Consider the following 17,785-nt stretch of genomic DNA (forward strand, 5'->3'; position numbering starts at 1 on the left):
GTAGGTATGATGTATCAAAATACATTCTACTACCATGTATAACTAAAAAGGACAAATGAAAAAAAAATCTCACACTGAGCCTGCCAAAAGGAATTAAGGGTTGAGCATCCCTAACACAAAAACTCCAAAATATGAAACGCTTCAAAATCTGAAAGTTTTTGGAGCACCAACATGGGGCCACAAGTGGAAAATTCCTTGCCTGACTTCACATGACAGGTTGCAGCCTAAACACAGCTACACTGAAAGTATTATATAAAATTACCTTCAGCCTATGTGTATACACAGGATGAATGAACATCCATGTGATGTCCAATGAATGTTCATGATGAATAAAATAAATGGATTTTATTTTTAGACTTGGTTCCCTTCCTCAACATATTTTACTATGTATCTACAAATAATCCAAAATCCAAAAAATTTGAAATACAAGATATTTCTATCCCTAACATCTTAGATTAGGGGATACTCAAGCTGTATATATATTTTTTAACTGTGCTGGTTAAACTGGAAAATGCTCACTTCAGACTGATCTGGAAGATTAGGCTCCAAAATAACAGGGGGAAAAAGAAATTTCTGGTCACAGCTAATCCAAATGTTCATTCTAAGGTCCTGCCATAAGGTCCTCATGTAGACCTTCCTGACAAGGGCCACAAGAAAAGTACAGCAAGCTTGGATTTCAGAGCAGATGGAAGAAGGGGCAAATGTGAAGGCTAAGCATGCACACACACACACACACACACACACACACACACACACTGTGGTTGTGGTTACTCCTGCTGCAGGCTGAGCCCTGTCCTACATGCACCTTACCCCACGGAAGTAAGAAGCCAAAGATAATGTGTGTCCGTCCTGTTGATAGTCAAGACCCAGCCACCCGTGGACCCAGAGACCTAGAGAATGCAACAAATAGAGTCCCGAGATCATAGGCAGCCCAGATGGGCAAAGCAATGAGAACCCAGAAAATCAGAGAGGCAAGGGAAGGGAAACGTGCTTGAGTTCCAGACACACACAGGCACCCACGTGCACCCTTCCCCATGACCCTCTGACGTCAGGAAGCAGTATGGGAAACTGAAACTAAAATGCCCAGCCAGGTCCAGTCAGTAGGGGAAGGGAGTGAAGTTAGTATAATGAATAGGAAGTGGTAGGCACCAGCCAGAGGATGCACATCCCACGCAAAGGCTGCTCAGCCCCAGCTGGTCACCGCAGGACTAATATTACCCGCTTCTGATTCAAAGGAAGCTTGAAGCACAGATTATTATGGCTAATTTTAAAAACACTGTGATGTTCAAACCAAACATGTCTATGAGTCAAACGCCCAACCGAGTCTGAAGGAGCAGTTTGTTACCCCATGGAAGGAACCCTGGCCCACTGTCTCGGGGCTATGGCTGCACAGAAACCCACTCCCAAGTGCAAGGGAGCCGGTGCCTATGTATCCTATCGCCAAGACTTTCACACCCTGCCATCTCAAGGAGACCACAGTGGCAAGCTTAGCCATGAGCATGAAACCATGAAGAATGCATTTCACTGCCCCAAACTGTCATAAATGCTACACATTTTGGGGACTGGGGAGGTGGCTCAGAGGTAGAGTGCTGGCCCAGCATGCATAAGGCCTGCCCTGGGTTTGATTCCCAGCACTGCAAAAAAGAAAGGAAGAAAGCTACATATTTTCCATCAAGAATAGAAAGATAATGAAAACTATCACTACCATGTTCATTGCTCATCTGTTGACGAACGGAGTGGCTCAGCTGTTGGGCCGTCACAGTTGAGTCACCTGTTAATATATGCTCTGCACTAAAAATGCCAATCACATGATACTAAGGCATTTATCCAATCTTTTTATCAAGCAGTATTGGCTATTGAGTTTCATCCATCAAGCTTTAAGGCAGTCTATTGGGCCAGACCAGTGGCCAGTTGACAAAAAAAGCAAGCTCTCAGCACGCCCCACCTCCTGGTCCAGTGCCAGACCAGCAGGAACAGACACAGGACTCTAACTCCAAGGACAGCACAATATCTGAAAGTATTCATATTTACTGGTGTCCTGCATGTTCTATGTAAATGACCCATAAAATGGAAGTTTCACATGGATGATACATACATTCCTCGTTGACTTACAGGTCAAGACGTGTCCAAAGCCTAGGTCATGGGGGTCCCAAGGGAAATCCCAAGGGAAGGCTGAGATTATACTGAGGTGCAACATGAGACCTCCTCTCTTTACCATAACAAAAGCATCCATTTGAAAAGCCCACGTTCTGACATGGATCTCCCAGGCCCCCAGGAGTGCCTACCCCACAGCGAATGCGGTCCGGCTGCACCACCATCGGGTTCCCAGGTGAAGTCTCCGTTGGCAAGTTCTGCTGCTTCAAGTAGGGAAGGACCTTCTCGTCCTCAGGCTCTGTGTCAGTGACTGAGTCACAGCCAGAATCTACAGAACAGAGGACACCACTGAATGGGAACAGAAGAAAGAACTAGTGGGCGTGTTCCACCCCACAAGAACCCCAATTATTACCGCATAGGAAAAGGCTCTGAATGTCAAGCAAATTTAAGCTGAAGGGAATAACTCAGGAAGTTATAAAAGAGGATCCAGTGGGGAAAAGTCAACCACCACGTGGGCCCCAAAGTAGGGTGACAGCAAAAGTGGAGGGGAAGGTCAAGTCTAGGCTCAATCAGCATGTTTCCAGAAGCTTCACCGAGGCCTTCTGCAAAGTCAAATGGTTGTGAGGAGAGGAGTCAAAAAGGAACTGCCTACTTTGTCGCGATCCAGCCATGGCTGTGTGTATGAGCTATGCACATTTGAGCATATGAGGGGACTGGCCTGATGTTGCTGCCTGACTGGGCTGTGCGACCTATGTGTCCTTTTCTCTCTCTCTGCCTTTGATCCCACACAGCACCTGAGGTGGGTGTGGCTTTCCAATATGTCAGTCAATCTGCTGACAGCAAGACATCACCAAGCAAGACTCCACCCTCCCAAATCCAATCCCTTGCCTTATTTGGGTGGAACTTTCTCGAATGTCTTTCTCCCCAACAAATACCAGGGTTCAGGATGTGCTCCCTCTCTTTTGCTCCTTCCAGCACTGGAGCTGACCCTTGGGGTCACCAAGCCTAGCTGTCCTGCCTTAGAAACTTATGTTCATGTGCAGCGTGGTTTCTTCGACGTTTTATTGGTTATTGATACAACCACCCCTTTGAACCCAGTTCATATCGCCAGCTCACCAGCTGGTGATACTACTTAAAGGTCATTCTTGGAACACAGAGTGAAACCTGTGTTGCCCAAAAAGTCATGAGACCTCAGAGTCAAGTTTGGCCAATGTCCCCCACCTCCTCTGGAAGCCACAGTGAGAAGCAATCATTTTCAAAAAAACCTTAGGTCAGTCTAACGGGGTTCCAGATCAATACCATAGCCAACACCTGTCCTGGAAAACGAGGGCATGCACAGGTTCAGAGAAAGTGAGCAGGGGCATGTAGACATGTGAGGCATGGCAAGTAAGTGCACAAAAAGATGCTCCACATATTGGGTCATCGGGGAAATGCAAGTTAAAACATCCGTATACTGCTAAGCAACTCAGTGGGGCCCTGTCTCTAAATAAAATACAAAATAGGACTGGGATGTGGCTCAGTGGTCAGGTGCCTGTGAGTTCAATCCTTAGTACCCCATCCCCTGCCAAAACAAAACAAAACAAAAAAACAGTGTGCTGGGCACAGTGAGGCATACCTGTAATCCCAGTGACGCAGAGGCTGAGGCAGGAGGATTGAAAGTTCAGAGCCAGCCTCAGCAAATTAGCAAGCTCATTACTAAGCAAGCAAATTACTTAGCAAGCAAATTACTAAGCTACTTAGTGAGACCCTGTCTCCAAGTTAAAAAAAAAAGGGGGGGGGCTGGGGGAGCTGGGGCTATAGTGCAGTGGCAGAGCACTTGCCTAGCACATGTGAGGCACTGGGCTCGATCCTCAGCACCATACAAAAATAAATAAATAAAATAGAAGTATTGTATCCATCTACAACTAAAAGATTTTTAAAAGCAGGGGGCGGGGCGGGGAAGGGGGTGACGCTGGGGATGTGGCTTCACAGTAAAATGCCTTTTGGGTTCATCCCCAATACCCCTCCCCCAAAAAAGTCTATGACATCATACCAATACATATTCAGCAGAATGGCCAAAATTCAGAACACTGACAACACCAAATGCTGACAAGGACATGGAATACCAGAGACTTTCTTTCATTGCTGGGGCGATTGCAAAGTGATACAGCCACTTTAGAAAGACTGTTTGGCAATTTCCTACAAGACTAAGTATATTTTTATCATTCAATCCAGCAATCATGCCCCTTGGTTTACCCAAGCCAGTTAAAAACTTACACACAAACCTACACACAGATGTTTACAGCACCTTTACTCATAAATGCCAAATCCTGGAAGCAACCAAGATGTCCTTCAGTGTGTGAATGGACAAATAAACTACTGTACAACCAAATGATGCACTATTATTCAGCCCCTCAAGCAGTTTCCTCAACAGACCTGGAGGAAGCTTAAATGCACATCAATAAATGAAAGAAGGATTAGAAAGTGACATGCCATGTGACACCAGCTATATGACGTTCTACAAAAATGCAAAATGAAGACAATAAAAAGATCAGTGGTTGCCAGGGGTCGGGAAGGAGGAAGAGGTGAACAGGCAGAGCACGGAGGATTTTTAGGCACAGAAAATACTCTGCATGATATTTTGGGATGGATACATGACATTACACATCTGTCCAAACACACAGAATATAGACACTGAAAGGGAGCTCTAGTATAAGCCTTGGACCCCGAAGGATGAGGATGGGGCCAAGAGGCTCATCTATTGTAACCAGTTGCCATTCTGGGGCTGGATGCTGTCAGCATGGGATGCTGCGTATATGCAGGGGCAGGGAGTGTGTGCGAAATCTCTGTCCCTTCCACTGGATTTTGCTGTGAACCTCAAAATGAAGTCTTTTAAAAAATAAATCAGTACAAAAAAAAAAAAAAAAAAAAAAAGGAAATGGTCAGTGAGAAGATAACTCTGCAGACACACCTGGAAATTATCAGCTCCTGGGGCAGATGGGGGACCATGGAATATTATTTAAACTTTTCCTAATTCTCATAACTCCAAAATGAAATTTAGGTGGATTGTCGATTGAAATGTGAAACAAAAATAAAACAATTTTTAAAAATTAAAAGGATAAAATTACAAGGGAAATATGTTGTCATTGATTTGGGAGAAGCTTTGTTAATCAAACAACTAAAGAAATCACCATCTAAATAAGCCACAGACTTGAAGATATGAATTTAAAACTTGGTAAACAAACAATACAGATGGGAAAAAATCCAAATATCCATCAATCAATGAGCAGATAAGCAAAATGTGGTATATCCATACAACTAAATATTATTCAGCAATAAAAAGAAATAAAGTACTGATACTGGATTGTAGTGATCATTGCACAAATCTGTACATATATTAAAAAAAGAAACACTGAACTGTTTTTTTTTTTGTTTTTTTGTTTTTTTTTTTTTTTTTTTTTTTTTTTGGTGCTGGGGATTGAACCCAGGGCCTTGTGCATGCAAGGCAAGCACTCTATCAACTGAGCTATAGCCCCAGCCCTGAACTGTATACTTTAGATGGGTGAATTGTATGGTCTATGAATTTTATCTCAATAAAGGTGTTACCCTAAAAAAAACCCAATGGCAAATTTCAAACTAGTTAAATATTTGAAATAAGCCAGGTGTGATGGCGCATGTCTGTAATCCCAGTGGCTAGGGAGGCTGAAGAGGAGGATCAAGAGTTCAAAGCCAGCCTCAGCAAAAGTGAGGCACTAAGCAACTCGCTTAGAGACCCTGTCTCTAAATAAAATACAAAATAGGGCTGGGTATGTGTCTCAGTGGTCAAGTGCCCCCAAGTTCAATCCTCTGTACCAAAAAAAAAAAAAATTGAAATAACTATGACATGGGGCTAATCTCTTTCATGTTAGAGGAGGTCATAAGAATCTCTTTAAACACCCAATAACCAGGAAGTAGGTAATTCCCCAAAGGAAAAAAAATGTATAAATTCTCTCCCCAATTCAAAAAATAAAGTAAAATAAAATATCACTCATTCTCACTCATCATCGCCAAGATGCAAATAAAAATAATGCATTGTTCTTTTATCTCTTGAAATTATAAAACAAGATCCAGGTTTGCTCCTTGTGCTGTTTGAAGGTCACCATGGGGCAGATGCTCTGGCTTGACACTGAGCAAGGGTAAGCTTTCCGGAAAGCCACGCATCCAATCCACAGGAGAGAAATGCTTTAGAATGTCTATACTTTTTTGTCACATAATTCTACTTCCAGAACTCTCTCTTAAGAAGGAGAATAACTGTGCAAAGTGTAGTCAAAGATAATGAACTAAGGATGCCTTTGCAACAGTGAAAAAACTCAAAGCAGCCTGTCTGGAAAAACATTAAACACATTCTTTTTGTAGAGTTTCAAGTGACACAGGTAAAAGCTTACAACATATAAAGCAAAAAAAAAAAAAAAAAAAAGCAGAATATAAAATCATATATCTCCTATACCTCAGGATTTCAACTGTGTTTCCAAAATGCATTTTAAAAGGTCAGAAGAAATTGTGTGGCTGGATTCTGCATGACTCCTTTCCTCCCGCCTCCTATTTTCCCTCCTTCCCACCTTTTGTGCATTTCTCGTATTTTCCACAGTGAGAAAGCCTTGCTTTGATCATGGGGGTGGGGTGATGAGAAAAGTAACAACTGAATCCCTGGGCTAATCACTGTGCCAGCAGAGCCCAGCTTGACATAAATGAGATTGATCCTAATAGTGCGGCACTTGGCAGCTACTCCCCAGTGTTCAGCTGGGCCATGTAAACACTTCCTTCCAGCGGGTCCACTCAGGGAATCACTTTAGATAGCTACCAGCGGCTCACTCGTTTCAGGAAGTCAGGCAGGATGTCATTCACTCCATAGAGGGATGCTGATGGCGCCACCAGCTGACAAGTCACTGTGGCCTCTTACTACAGAGAAGCCAGGTGTCTCAAGGGGCCGGGGTCCGAACAGTTCAGCAGATGAAAAGCTTCCTTTGCAGGAAAAGCCAATGCGGACATGAGCACCATGGAAACCCACCTGACAAAGCAGATGATCCCAAACTCTCCCACTTGAATGTGGAGACCCCTCTTGCATCCTACCCCACCTTTGAAGACCATACCATCTTTGCTGCCAGTGACTCAAATACTAAATGCTTTGAGTGAAGCCACCCTGGAAATCGCAATGGCTCCTCCACAGTGTAAAAATGTTATTAAGATGCCAACAGTAACTTTGCTGCCTTAAAATATAACAAAATCTACTGGGCTCCTATCAGGTCTAGAGAACTGCTGGAGAAAATACAGAAAGATCTCTTCGGGCATCCAGTGCCCCCAAATCTATAAAGGGGCCAAATGACAAATACCTGAATTCAATGGCAGAGAATTCACTTGCTTTCTCTTATAAGACAATAAGAATAAGCTAACGTGGCATGTTTCATCTCTTGCCCTTGCTGCCAGGCAGCTCAGTGACAAATTCAGTTCTTAACCTCTTTTACACTCTTTCCACTTGCTGAGTTTTGCCTATTTGTCTTTTTTTGATATTGGGTTCGAATCTTGGAGGCTGCCTCAAATGTTCTGGGAATCTGTTCACATGTGGATCACTATTTCTCAAACGAGTGACTGACCCAAGTCCTCAGATATATTCCTCACAGGGATTTGTGTTTGGGCTCTTCATCTCAATAATGCCTTAAAAATGCATTTTTTTAAAGAGTACCCCTCAAAAAATTCAATGGCAAATTTCAAATTAGTTAAACATTTGAAATAAGCCAGGTGTGATGGCGCATGTCTGTAATCCCAGCGGCTAGGGAGGCTGAAGCAGGAAGATCAAGAGTTCAAAGCCAGCCTCAACAAAAGCGAGGCACTAAGCAACCCGAGAGTATTTCAGATTGCCTGCACGACTGTCACGTTACAATCAGAATTTTGGAATCCCATCTTTGTGTGTGTCTTTGCAACCACTTTGTGTCTAGATCATGCTACGCTAAATGCTGACGTCTGGTGAGGAAAGGAGAAGGGGCAGGATGATACGTAAATGAGGCATTCTGCTAGTGAACACAAGGTTTCCCTGTGAACTACTTTAAATAGAGAAATGTGGCAAGAGATCCAAGATCTGGAAATGCCACAAGAAAGCTTCGACAGTCCCCCTCCCCCAGAAGCACAAGCCCACAACACTGCTCAAGAAAACCAGCCCTGTCTGCAACAAGACGAACGTACCCCATTGCCTTTTATTTATTTTATGCCTGTATTTGTCTTGTTTACCTGCTTTGCTTTCAGAGTTGGGAAAGAACAGTAAGCAGAAGGAACTAAATATGTTGATACTTGTCTAAACAACATCAAAATAATTAATCTGTCAACACGAGAGGTTCGTAATGGGTTTTTGTTGTTGTTGTTGTTGTTGTTGTTTTTTCCTTTATGAGAGGCTACACACTGTTCAGGTTTGGAAACAATGATTTTAATGTAACCAGCACATGCACATATTCCACCCCTAAGCCACATGCAGCAGCCCCTATGAGTCAGGAGGGCTGGTGACACATTATTATTACTAATCATGGGAACAAAGAAAGTGGCCACGTGCTGAATACTGTGATGACTGCTCCATACTCTCCATCTCCCTGGATCCTCCCAAATACGTGGTCAGACAAGAGTCACTAACCTGTTCTCATCTTATAGATAAAGTTCTGGGCCTGGAAGGAATGAAATAGCTAAGTTGAGTCAAGCAATAGGCAAGGGGCAGACCCAGAACCCCCATAGCACCCCGGGGGCACCTCTGGCCTCTCCCCTGCCTCCTCTCTGGATGTGGTCCTGGCAGTGGAAGGCAGAGTCACTTGCTGTTCCTGGTCTGGGCTGGTGACTCTGCACAAAGGAAGCTTTCACTGCCACCGAGGCCTGCTGCCTGGTTCTGCCACTGCTGCTGTGCTTAGGTGGGTTATGACCCAGCACCAGGGCGAATGGGCACATTCCAAGTATGGGGTGTAAGTCAAGACACGCTTAATGCCAGGCAGGGTCCCGAGTGCCCTAGCAGCCTCTGACCCACAGCTGCACCCCCTTATTTTCCAGTGAAGCTTACTGCCTCTCGTACTTCAGGGCACTGCTTCTCTGCAGGCACTCCTGAAGGCAGAGGTAGGGGAGAATGGCTCTGCTGATCTTGAGAGCTTTTTTTTGAAATACACAGGCTGACTTCTCTTTAAGGTAATGCTTAGTCTTGGAGAAGGTATAAACAAATACTGTTCCTGAAAACAACCACCATTGCCGCTCATTGCACGTTTATGTTATGCCAGGGACCATTCAAAGCACAGTATAGATGACTCCACTTTATCCATAGGAAATTGGTATGATTCTACCCATTTCATTTAATGAAGTTGTCCAAGTCACGCAGTGCGTGCTGTATGGAAATTTAACCCCCAAATGCACATTTCTATCCATCTGCCAGGGGTCTGCCCATCATGAGCCACACACTCAGATGCTACAAGGATGAGTCTTCAGTGGACAACAAATGTTTAACTACACTGGCCTTCATATTAAGACAGCATTCCTTTCCATTCTTTCACTTACAACAAGACAACTTGGTGGTAGGAAGAAGGCCTTGAGTCCGTAGCCTCTGGAAACATCCAGATCTTGTAGAATGTAATACCAATGTTCAGTTTTTATTGTCTAAATTTTATAATCATCTACTATCTACATTGAGAAATGCTGATTTTTTTCAATTACAGGGGCAGATTCCTTTTACAGTAAATGCACTTAGATTATTAAGTTAATAGAATTTTAAGTTAATAGTAGAATGAGAAAACTTTGGAGGTAGATGTGGTGATGGTGGCACAATATTGTAAATGTGATCAATGCCGTGAAATATTAGACTCAAAATTGGTTTAAATGACAAATACTGCGTTACATATATTTTACCACAATTTTAAAAAATTACCAACATAGTACACCAGAAATATATACTTTGTTTTTTTGCAGTCTGGTAAATAAACCCAGGACCCACTAGGCAAATGCTTTATCACTGAGCTATATCCCCAGTTCCTGAATTAAACACCTTAATTGAGGAAATGTATGGTACATGAATTATATCTCAATAAGCTGTTTTTTTTTTTAAATAATAGGATTATGGTACAAAAAATGAGCCCCAAACCATGTTGTTGGTTGCCAAATGACTGAAGATTGGGGAAAGTTGCATTTTGCTGAACTGCTTCCATTTGGACAAGCAAAGATGGAAAGACGGGTCCAAACCTGTAGTGTAAGCATATTGAATTACTTTCTCTAAATTGCAGATGATAAGGAAAAAGAAAATGAACGGAGAAGGAATCTGAGAGACAACTTCCGACAGAGAATTAGTAGTTTTCCACCAATCTAGTCAAAGCAGGAATGGAACTGAAAGGGCCATCCAGCAGGCAACATGTGTGTTGATGCTAGATGAAGCCCGAGGGGGTTACCAGTTCACACCCAAGGTTCCCAGTGTGGCTGATGGAAGGGGTGGAGAAGACGCAAAGACTCCTTGGAAGAATACAGAAGAAATAAGTAGCCAAGCAGCCTAAGTTTTGGGGTCCCCCGAAGAGAGGGTTGTGTTCCTTCTGTGTCTGCATCCCAAGTCTGGGACCCAAATTTAGCCATGGGACCCATGCAGATGGGTCAGGGATTCAGAGAGAAACTTCTGGGGGCTTTTCTACTCAGAATGAGGTTTCTCAGCTGTTAGGATGCTCAACCGTAACTACCTAAACGAAGACAAGATACCGAGACGGTGATTTCTCAAAGTCCTGAGTAAAATGTCCTAACATCTAAGCTTTTCACGTTTCCTAATCACACGATGAACACCACATAATAAATACAGACCTCCATCAAGCTCCAGCACCAGCCCTGGGGGGATCCCAAGAATGAAACCTCCCTAATCTTGTTCCATAAAGAACTTAACTGAATTGGGAAGATGGGGTTCCAACAGGAGACATGGAGAGAACACGTAATACCTTATCATCAAACCCAAATCTGTACGATGAGACTATAAATATAACTAAACTAGGCGAATGGATGAGCCTAAGTGTTCTGAAAAGTGTGGCCACATGAAAAATATGACAGACGTTTGAAAAAGCTGAGAAAAACTATGGCGGATAAAGAGGACATGCCTGGTTACCTTAAGTCAAAGAGCAATTTGATGCTGGGCATCAAACTGAAATAGAAAGGTATGATATTTTCTATTTAAATTAATAAAATATTTTATCATTCATGCTCTTATTCCTCTAACACTCATTGCCCATCAGTGAATAACAAATATTCAAAGTCTATCCCAAGCCCCCCAAGAAAGATAAGAGTGAGAAAATTTCTGTCCCTTCTGGTATTGGGGAGACCACCACTGGGAAGATCTGGAAGGACTTCCCTGACAGGGGCAAACCATGGTTAAAGACATGACAGTCAATGATGCACTGGGGATTTGGGGAGCCATATAATGGTGCATCAACTGGAGGATGCTGTGTCAGAGGGGAAGGGAGCTTGGGTGTCTGAGAGGACCCTGGAAAGTCATGCAAATGGGTGGGTGGGTCTCCATATTGAAGACCTGTCAGCAAAAGGACTTCATGAGAAAAGGAAATTGTGTCAAATACAGATGGAAGATTCAGCTTCAAAATAATTCTAGGCACTCCAGCAGAGCATATCAGCTCTTTTGCAAAGTCTCGTTAGAACTGAGGAGCGGCTGACCACCCCATCACACCCTGAGCAAGCTCTGCCTTTAAAACAACATGAACTGGTGGTGACCAAAGTGTCACCAAGCCAACATCCTGCTCTATCTGCTTTCAGGAACAAGAGAGATACTATAATTAACTGATGTCTGAAAATGTACCACAAGCCTGGTTTATAAAATGCTTAGAAAATGAGTCTTAATTAGACCATAAACATTTCTCCTGTTTGCACCGTGTTTGTCTTGTTTGTATTGGCTAGTGGTTTAGAAATTCATGTCCTGCCTACTGTTGTGTCCTTAGAAAGCAAAAAGGGAGACTTCGAGTCTGGCCCAGTCCACAAATGAAGGATCCTTTGCTACACTGTAAATAGATGCAGGTAACACCAGGTGGAGGGGAGCAGCTTGCGATGGTGGGGTTCAGACCTTGGGTTTCAACACCCCTGCCTCCCCTGGCTTCCTGGCAAGCAGCAAGACTTCTTTTCCATTTCAGTCATCGCCCACAGTTCATCCTCCGCCCTTGTTCACCCCACTTTGGTTAAGGGGCATTGAATTTCCTGTCCAACTCACCCCTTTCACGTACCAAGCTCTAAAACAGAGTAACAAGTACACCCAGCCTGCCAAGTCACCTGATGTCCCCAAAGTCCACATACAGTCATCAAACTGAAGGGAAAAGAGTCCGTGAAATTGCCAGGCTCTGACCCACCAAATAACTTACTGGCATGAATGTCGAGGAAGGGAGGAGGTGATAATTTAGTGGCATCAGAGTAGTTTACTCTAATGCAGTGACATAAACCATCGTCCTCATTATCTTCATCATCCCCAACATCTTCAGGATGCCAAAAAACATAAGGCAGAATCCTTAGGACACCTTCCCAGTTCAGACTTTAAGTAAACTCCTGGTAGCCACTCTGCCTCCTCAGAAGCAAAGAGAAAGGAGGGGGAGGAAGAGAGAAGGGAGCCACTCCTGCAGTCCTGTGCCGACTTCCAGAGGCCGGCAGGGTGCTGCTGGCTTTTGGCACTGGGGCTGACTCACCTATCACATCCAATCTGCCTTGCCATCCAGGTGTTCTGCGCCAGCTGCAGATTCCTGAGGTGCTCTGGCTTTACAACACATAGTGGACCCGCAGCACCGGGCAGGTGTTGGTCAAGAATCTGCAGTCCATCCATCCACGTTTTTTTTCCAGTTCACATGAACAAAGAACCTTTTGTTCTGCATTCACCAGGTAATTCACCTGACCCTCCTCAAGGTCTTAAGTTTCAGGATAAAGGGGGCTGGACAGGAGGTGAGAGTTCATCAGGCCTCTATGACCTTTACCCAGCCTCGCCGCTCTAAATGAACTGTTCAGTGTTAGGGTTTTTTGTTTTGTTTTGTTTTGAAGCAGAGGATGACAGCTCTTCCCTTCCCCTCCCCAACCCACCCTACCTGCTCTTCAGCTTGAACAAAAATAGCACTGCAGCTGGGGCTGCCATGACAACCGGTAGAGTGTGCTCCCCCTTGTCCACTGGGGATAAAGTCTGCTGTGGCTCTCCCTGCCCTCTCTCGGCTGGGGCTTGGCTAGAGCCCTCCAACCTCCTGAGTAGTAATCAAGTTGCTCCCCCGTCACCCAAGAGCAAAGGGTTTTTTGGAGTTTCTCTCTACCCAGAGCTTCAGGACTTCTTAATTAGTTCTCTGTTGTTTCTTTCAGGATCCCTAGGTTCATGTGACAAAGGCGACTATCTCCATTTACCAGGTGGAACCAGGGAGGCAGGGGAATGGGAACTGACTGGCCCTGGCTCCTCCACTGTTAGTGGAGTGGTAGGTAGGCATTTAGAAATCAGGGTTCTTGACCCCAGACCTGGTTAGCAGATGGGGTAGCTGACCCACCTTTGGGGGCACGATCCTGCTGGGTGGGCTGCTTCCTAACCACAGATTCTGGGAGAGAAGCCTAGAAAGGGCTGAGGGGAGATCTGCTTCCCCACCATGGCAAACAGGACACCAGAGCCACTTCTGTCCTGGACTCAGAATTTCTGGGGCTACTTCGGCCAACCCCAGGCAACCAAAGGCGCCCAGGAAAGCTTCCCTGGTGGAGTTCATCAAAGTCCTTAAGAGGCACTGTCCGGTGCTGGGAGAAAGCCCAGCCATGGAGCACCTGGTCTGGAGGCTTGCAGGCCCCTGTTTGCTTATTCAGGAAACCCCAGTGTTGCTAACAAAGCAGGAGGTGCCACGGCCCCCGTGAAAGGTTTCCTCTTTCTTCATCTGTTTCCGACACTTATAAATGTGCTTCCTCTCTCTATGTAAATTTGCCTCGAATGGCACAATGCAGGCTTGTAATGAGGCCATTAATAACTGGTCTTTTTAACAGGCTCTTCTCGGTTTCCTGATTCAGGAATCAATTCTAATCCAAACAGACAATGATGTCTGGATTTGCAGGTGTAAGGACAGACAAATGGGCTTTGTTTGAGGTCAGGCCACGTAAATATGGTTTATTTTTCAACCCAGCCAAGAACTGGGAGGCTTGAAGGCATCCGGTGATAATAAAACCAAGGTAGGAAATTCAGAAGAAAATCTCATTCGTTCTGTAGCTCTCCAACCCAATCCTCCAACTTCTCCAAATGGCTCCCAGGGTGTTTACTTTCTCCCACGCTACTGACCCTAAGTCTCCTGACCAGCCGAAACCAGGAAAGTGGCTGGTCTGTTTCACTTTCCACTTTCGGGGCAGTACTCTCTTTCACTCCTCTCCAGAAAAACGCTGTGTTGGCTTCCAGGCCTGGTCAAGTCGGATGTGGCATGATACTCCTTGGTGAGGGACTTAAGGAAACATGAAGTGACAAAATGGTACTTCTGTTTCAATGATTAAGCTCAAAATTAAAACTCTCTTAACCCAGGCATTGCTGACTGGTCTGATGATAAAACCTGGGCTACCGAGGCCAAGGATCTGAACACCTTCTGTAATATTTCCTAGCATCATAAATGAAGTTACTGAGAGATTCATCCAAGCCACAGAAAACTGGATTCAATTCCATTTCTGCCATTTCCTGGATAATTGTGAACTTCCCAAGCATCAATTTCCTCTCCTTTAAAATGAGAATATTTATACCCGCCTGGCCTGCTGCACAGGCTTATCGGGATTAAATGATAAACATGCAGAATCCCTCTAAAAATTGAAAAGCTCTAGACAAAGTTAAAGCAATTAATGTTGTTTATCTGTTGGCCAAATTGTTCTTCTACTAGACTGCGGTTTCTTGGAGAGCAGATTCCCTGATGTTCATTCATCTTTGTATCCCCAGAGCCTGCAATATAGCGAGAAACCAATAAACACTTCTTGCATGAATGGATGAATCCATGGATGAGATAAGACCAACCACCTAAATTACTAGCAGGGAAAACACTGCCTCCATCTTGGGGAGGACCACTCCACGGCCTTGTGCATGGAGGCTTTTAGCATGGAATTGGAAGAGAATTAGGAGACTTTATAACTCCCAGTTTGTGCTACAGGCCAAACCACGCTGCCCGGAAAATTCACCTGGTACCCCATGGTTCCAGAAGACTTGGAACAAAGGCTGAAATGAGATTTAAGCCTATGAGAATTAATTATGCAAAGTACCTGGAATAGAAAATGGGGAGAGAAGCTGGGAGAACCTGGAGGCCATCTGAGCCCAAAAGAACAAGATGGGGAAGGAGGGCTGAGGGGAAGTGTCCTAGACCACAGAGCAGGCTAAGGAAAGTTCTGCAAATCGACCAGGAAATCATCAAACTGGCTCTGGCCATTGGAGTCCTGAGTGTTTCAGGAGAGGGCCTGCTGGAGCAGCCCATGAGAAGCAAGGGCCGCTTTCTCAAACTCCAGAAAGGATGTGGAGTGAGGCAGTGGGTCCCGGGGCAGTTCCACTCCTGGCAGCCGGAGGCCTCGGAGACACATTCTCATGTCTGCCATATACATGGCAGTACCTAAGAGCATGGCTTTGGGATCTAAACAATCAGGATTCACTCTGCCTCTTACCAGCTGGTTACTTTGAACAAGTCACTCACCCTCTTGGAGCCTCATTTTCCTTATTTATATGATGGAGACTCTAATTCCTACCTCTTGGAATTACTAACATTGAGCACTGCGGCTGCCAGTAGTAAGTGCTCAATAAGAGGCAGCTGCTATTTCTCTGATCATTATTATTAATGAAGTACTTCTATTAACCATTAGGACCCAAGAAGAGCCCCATTGTTGCGCACTTGTTTTGGAGCTTTATGAGGCCACCACAGGGACATGGTACATAGCCTAAAACCATAGGTTTGGCAATTCAAACAACCAAACCAGTTTGTCTACAAATGAAAGGTCAGAGGGACTTTCCCAGTTCGGCTGTTTCCTGGAAGGGCCACCAGGATGGGTTGTACTGTGCCAGAATCTACCTATAGTTACAATCTCCTCTCTTTTGCTTGCTTGTGGTTCATGTGCAATGTCCCCAGTCTGTCCCCTGCCGGCTTTGAAACCACTTTCTGTCTTTAAAAGAAAACATGGTTAGGAAACCTTCCCACCAGACAGGATCATTCCTGGGGCTTGCAAGACAAGGCTCTGTCCTGCTGTGTATGTCATAAGTACCTGTTTGGGGACTCCTTGCTTACCTTGATCTCTTTCAACCTCAATTGGCTTGTTGTTATGGTTTGTTTTAAACATGGCCAGCTTTCACCACCTGAATACTGCTGGCTCTGGCCCCTGCAGTTTACTGGAGTCACACGGTATCCCCTTGTTGGGTTGGCGAGGGCCTGAAGTCCTTAGAGGTCTCATGGCCCCAGATGAACTGGCTCAGGCCTCTGCCAACCTTGCTTCCCCTTGTGCCTTGGTGACAGTAATGACCAAGATCTGACCAGGAAAGAGCCCCCACACTGCACTTGCCTCTTCTACCACTGCTTTTTTTCCAGTCCCCATTTCCCAGAGTGTCACCAAAAACACACACTGAAACTTCCTGGGTTTTATCTTTAGAGGAACGACCTTCAGTTTTTCTAACCAAAAGTAGCCAAATTAAACTTAAAAAAGACATTGATTTTGTTTAATGATTAACAGCTTAACAAAGCTGACCCAACTGCACCTTCCAGAATAATGACCTCCATTTCACAAAGACTTTTCCAGGGAGTTTTAAGTTTGGGTGATGGAGCTGGATCCTCCTTATCTCAGCCTGAGGTTAGGCAGCAGAGGGCACAACATGAAGGACTAGTTGAGCCCTCCCAACCAGGCCCAGCCAGGTCTTCCCATGTGAGGAAAGAAGAGGCCACTCCCTAGAGCAGCAGAACAGGCTGACCGCCTGCTGCATGGCCTGCAACCCTAGCATGGTTCAGCTCTGGACGCGGCTTCTTTTCTCCTCTGGTCCTCCAAGCCAGAACCAGGGAAGTGCTGGGCTAACCTGGCACCTGATGTGCCTAGTGTCTGCAAGACAGAATAGCAGCCTCAGGGAGAAACACTGGCTAAGCCACCTCCCGCACCCATGACAGAGCAATATTTATAAACTTAGTAGTTGGGCTGGTCACAACACCTTTCTTTGTCTCCTGTTTGCATTTCTCTCTCTCATATAATGGAAAAACCAACCATGCTTAGTTTCTTTGTAAATGCAAATTCTTTAAGAAATGATACCCCAAAGCAAAACCTGGGCTTCTCACACTCTTACCACAAGGTCAGTTCTGCACTAACCACCATTAACCACTTGGCCTTGGTGAGTCACTTCCCCTGGCAGAGCCCTTGTCCTCCTCTAAGGTGAACAAATCAATTTGATCTGAGGCCCTGTCCAGCCGATGCTCTGGGAGTCCATCAGCCTTGCAGACTATGTTCTCACTGAGCACAAAAATGCAGCCCTTTGACCTTCTGCAAACGTCTCTCCCCGGAGCCCAGCTGGGTTGTGTGTAGTTCAAGATATGAAGTGAGAGAACACGTGTTCCTGTTCGGGGTCACAGGCATGAGGACAAAGTATAGTTTCTACCGTTGTTTTATCATAATCATAAGAACCATCAGGAACCTGATCAGTGCCGGAATCAGGATCAGAAACATCTACCCCCTATGGTTCTCATCTCAGAGGGGAGATATTTCC

The 17,785-nt window shown here is 44.9% G+C and overlaps 1 protein-coding gene across 1 annotated transcript in view; it reads right to left on the bottom strand.

Annotated features, from left to right (window-relative positions):
* The window catches only part of Pik3ap1 (phosphoinositide-3-kinase adaptor protein 1), a 114,433-nt gene that overhangs the window by 58,263 nt on the left and 38,385 nt on the right, over positions 1 to 17,785 (bottom strand). Inside the window, exon 3 of the mRNA XM_077799111.1 lies at positions 2,286 to 2,422. Within this exon, the coding sequence (XP_077655237.1) occupies positions 2,286 to 2,422 (137 nt within the window). The remainder of the gene's footprint in view (positions 1 to 2,285; positions 2,423 to 17,785) is intronic.

This window comes from Urocitellus parryii, chromosome 5, assembly GCF_045843805.1.
Source record: "Urocitellus parryii isolate mUroPar1 chromosome 5, mUroPar1.hap1, whole genome shotgun sequence".
NCBI lineage: Eukaryota > Metazoa > Chordata > Mammalia > Rodentia > Sciuridae > Urocitellus > Urocitellus parryii.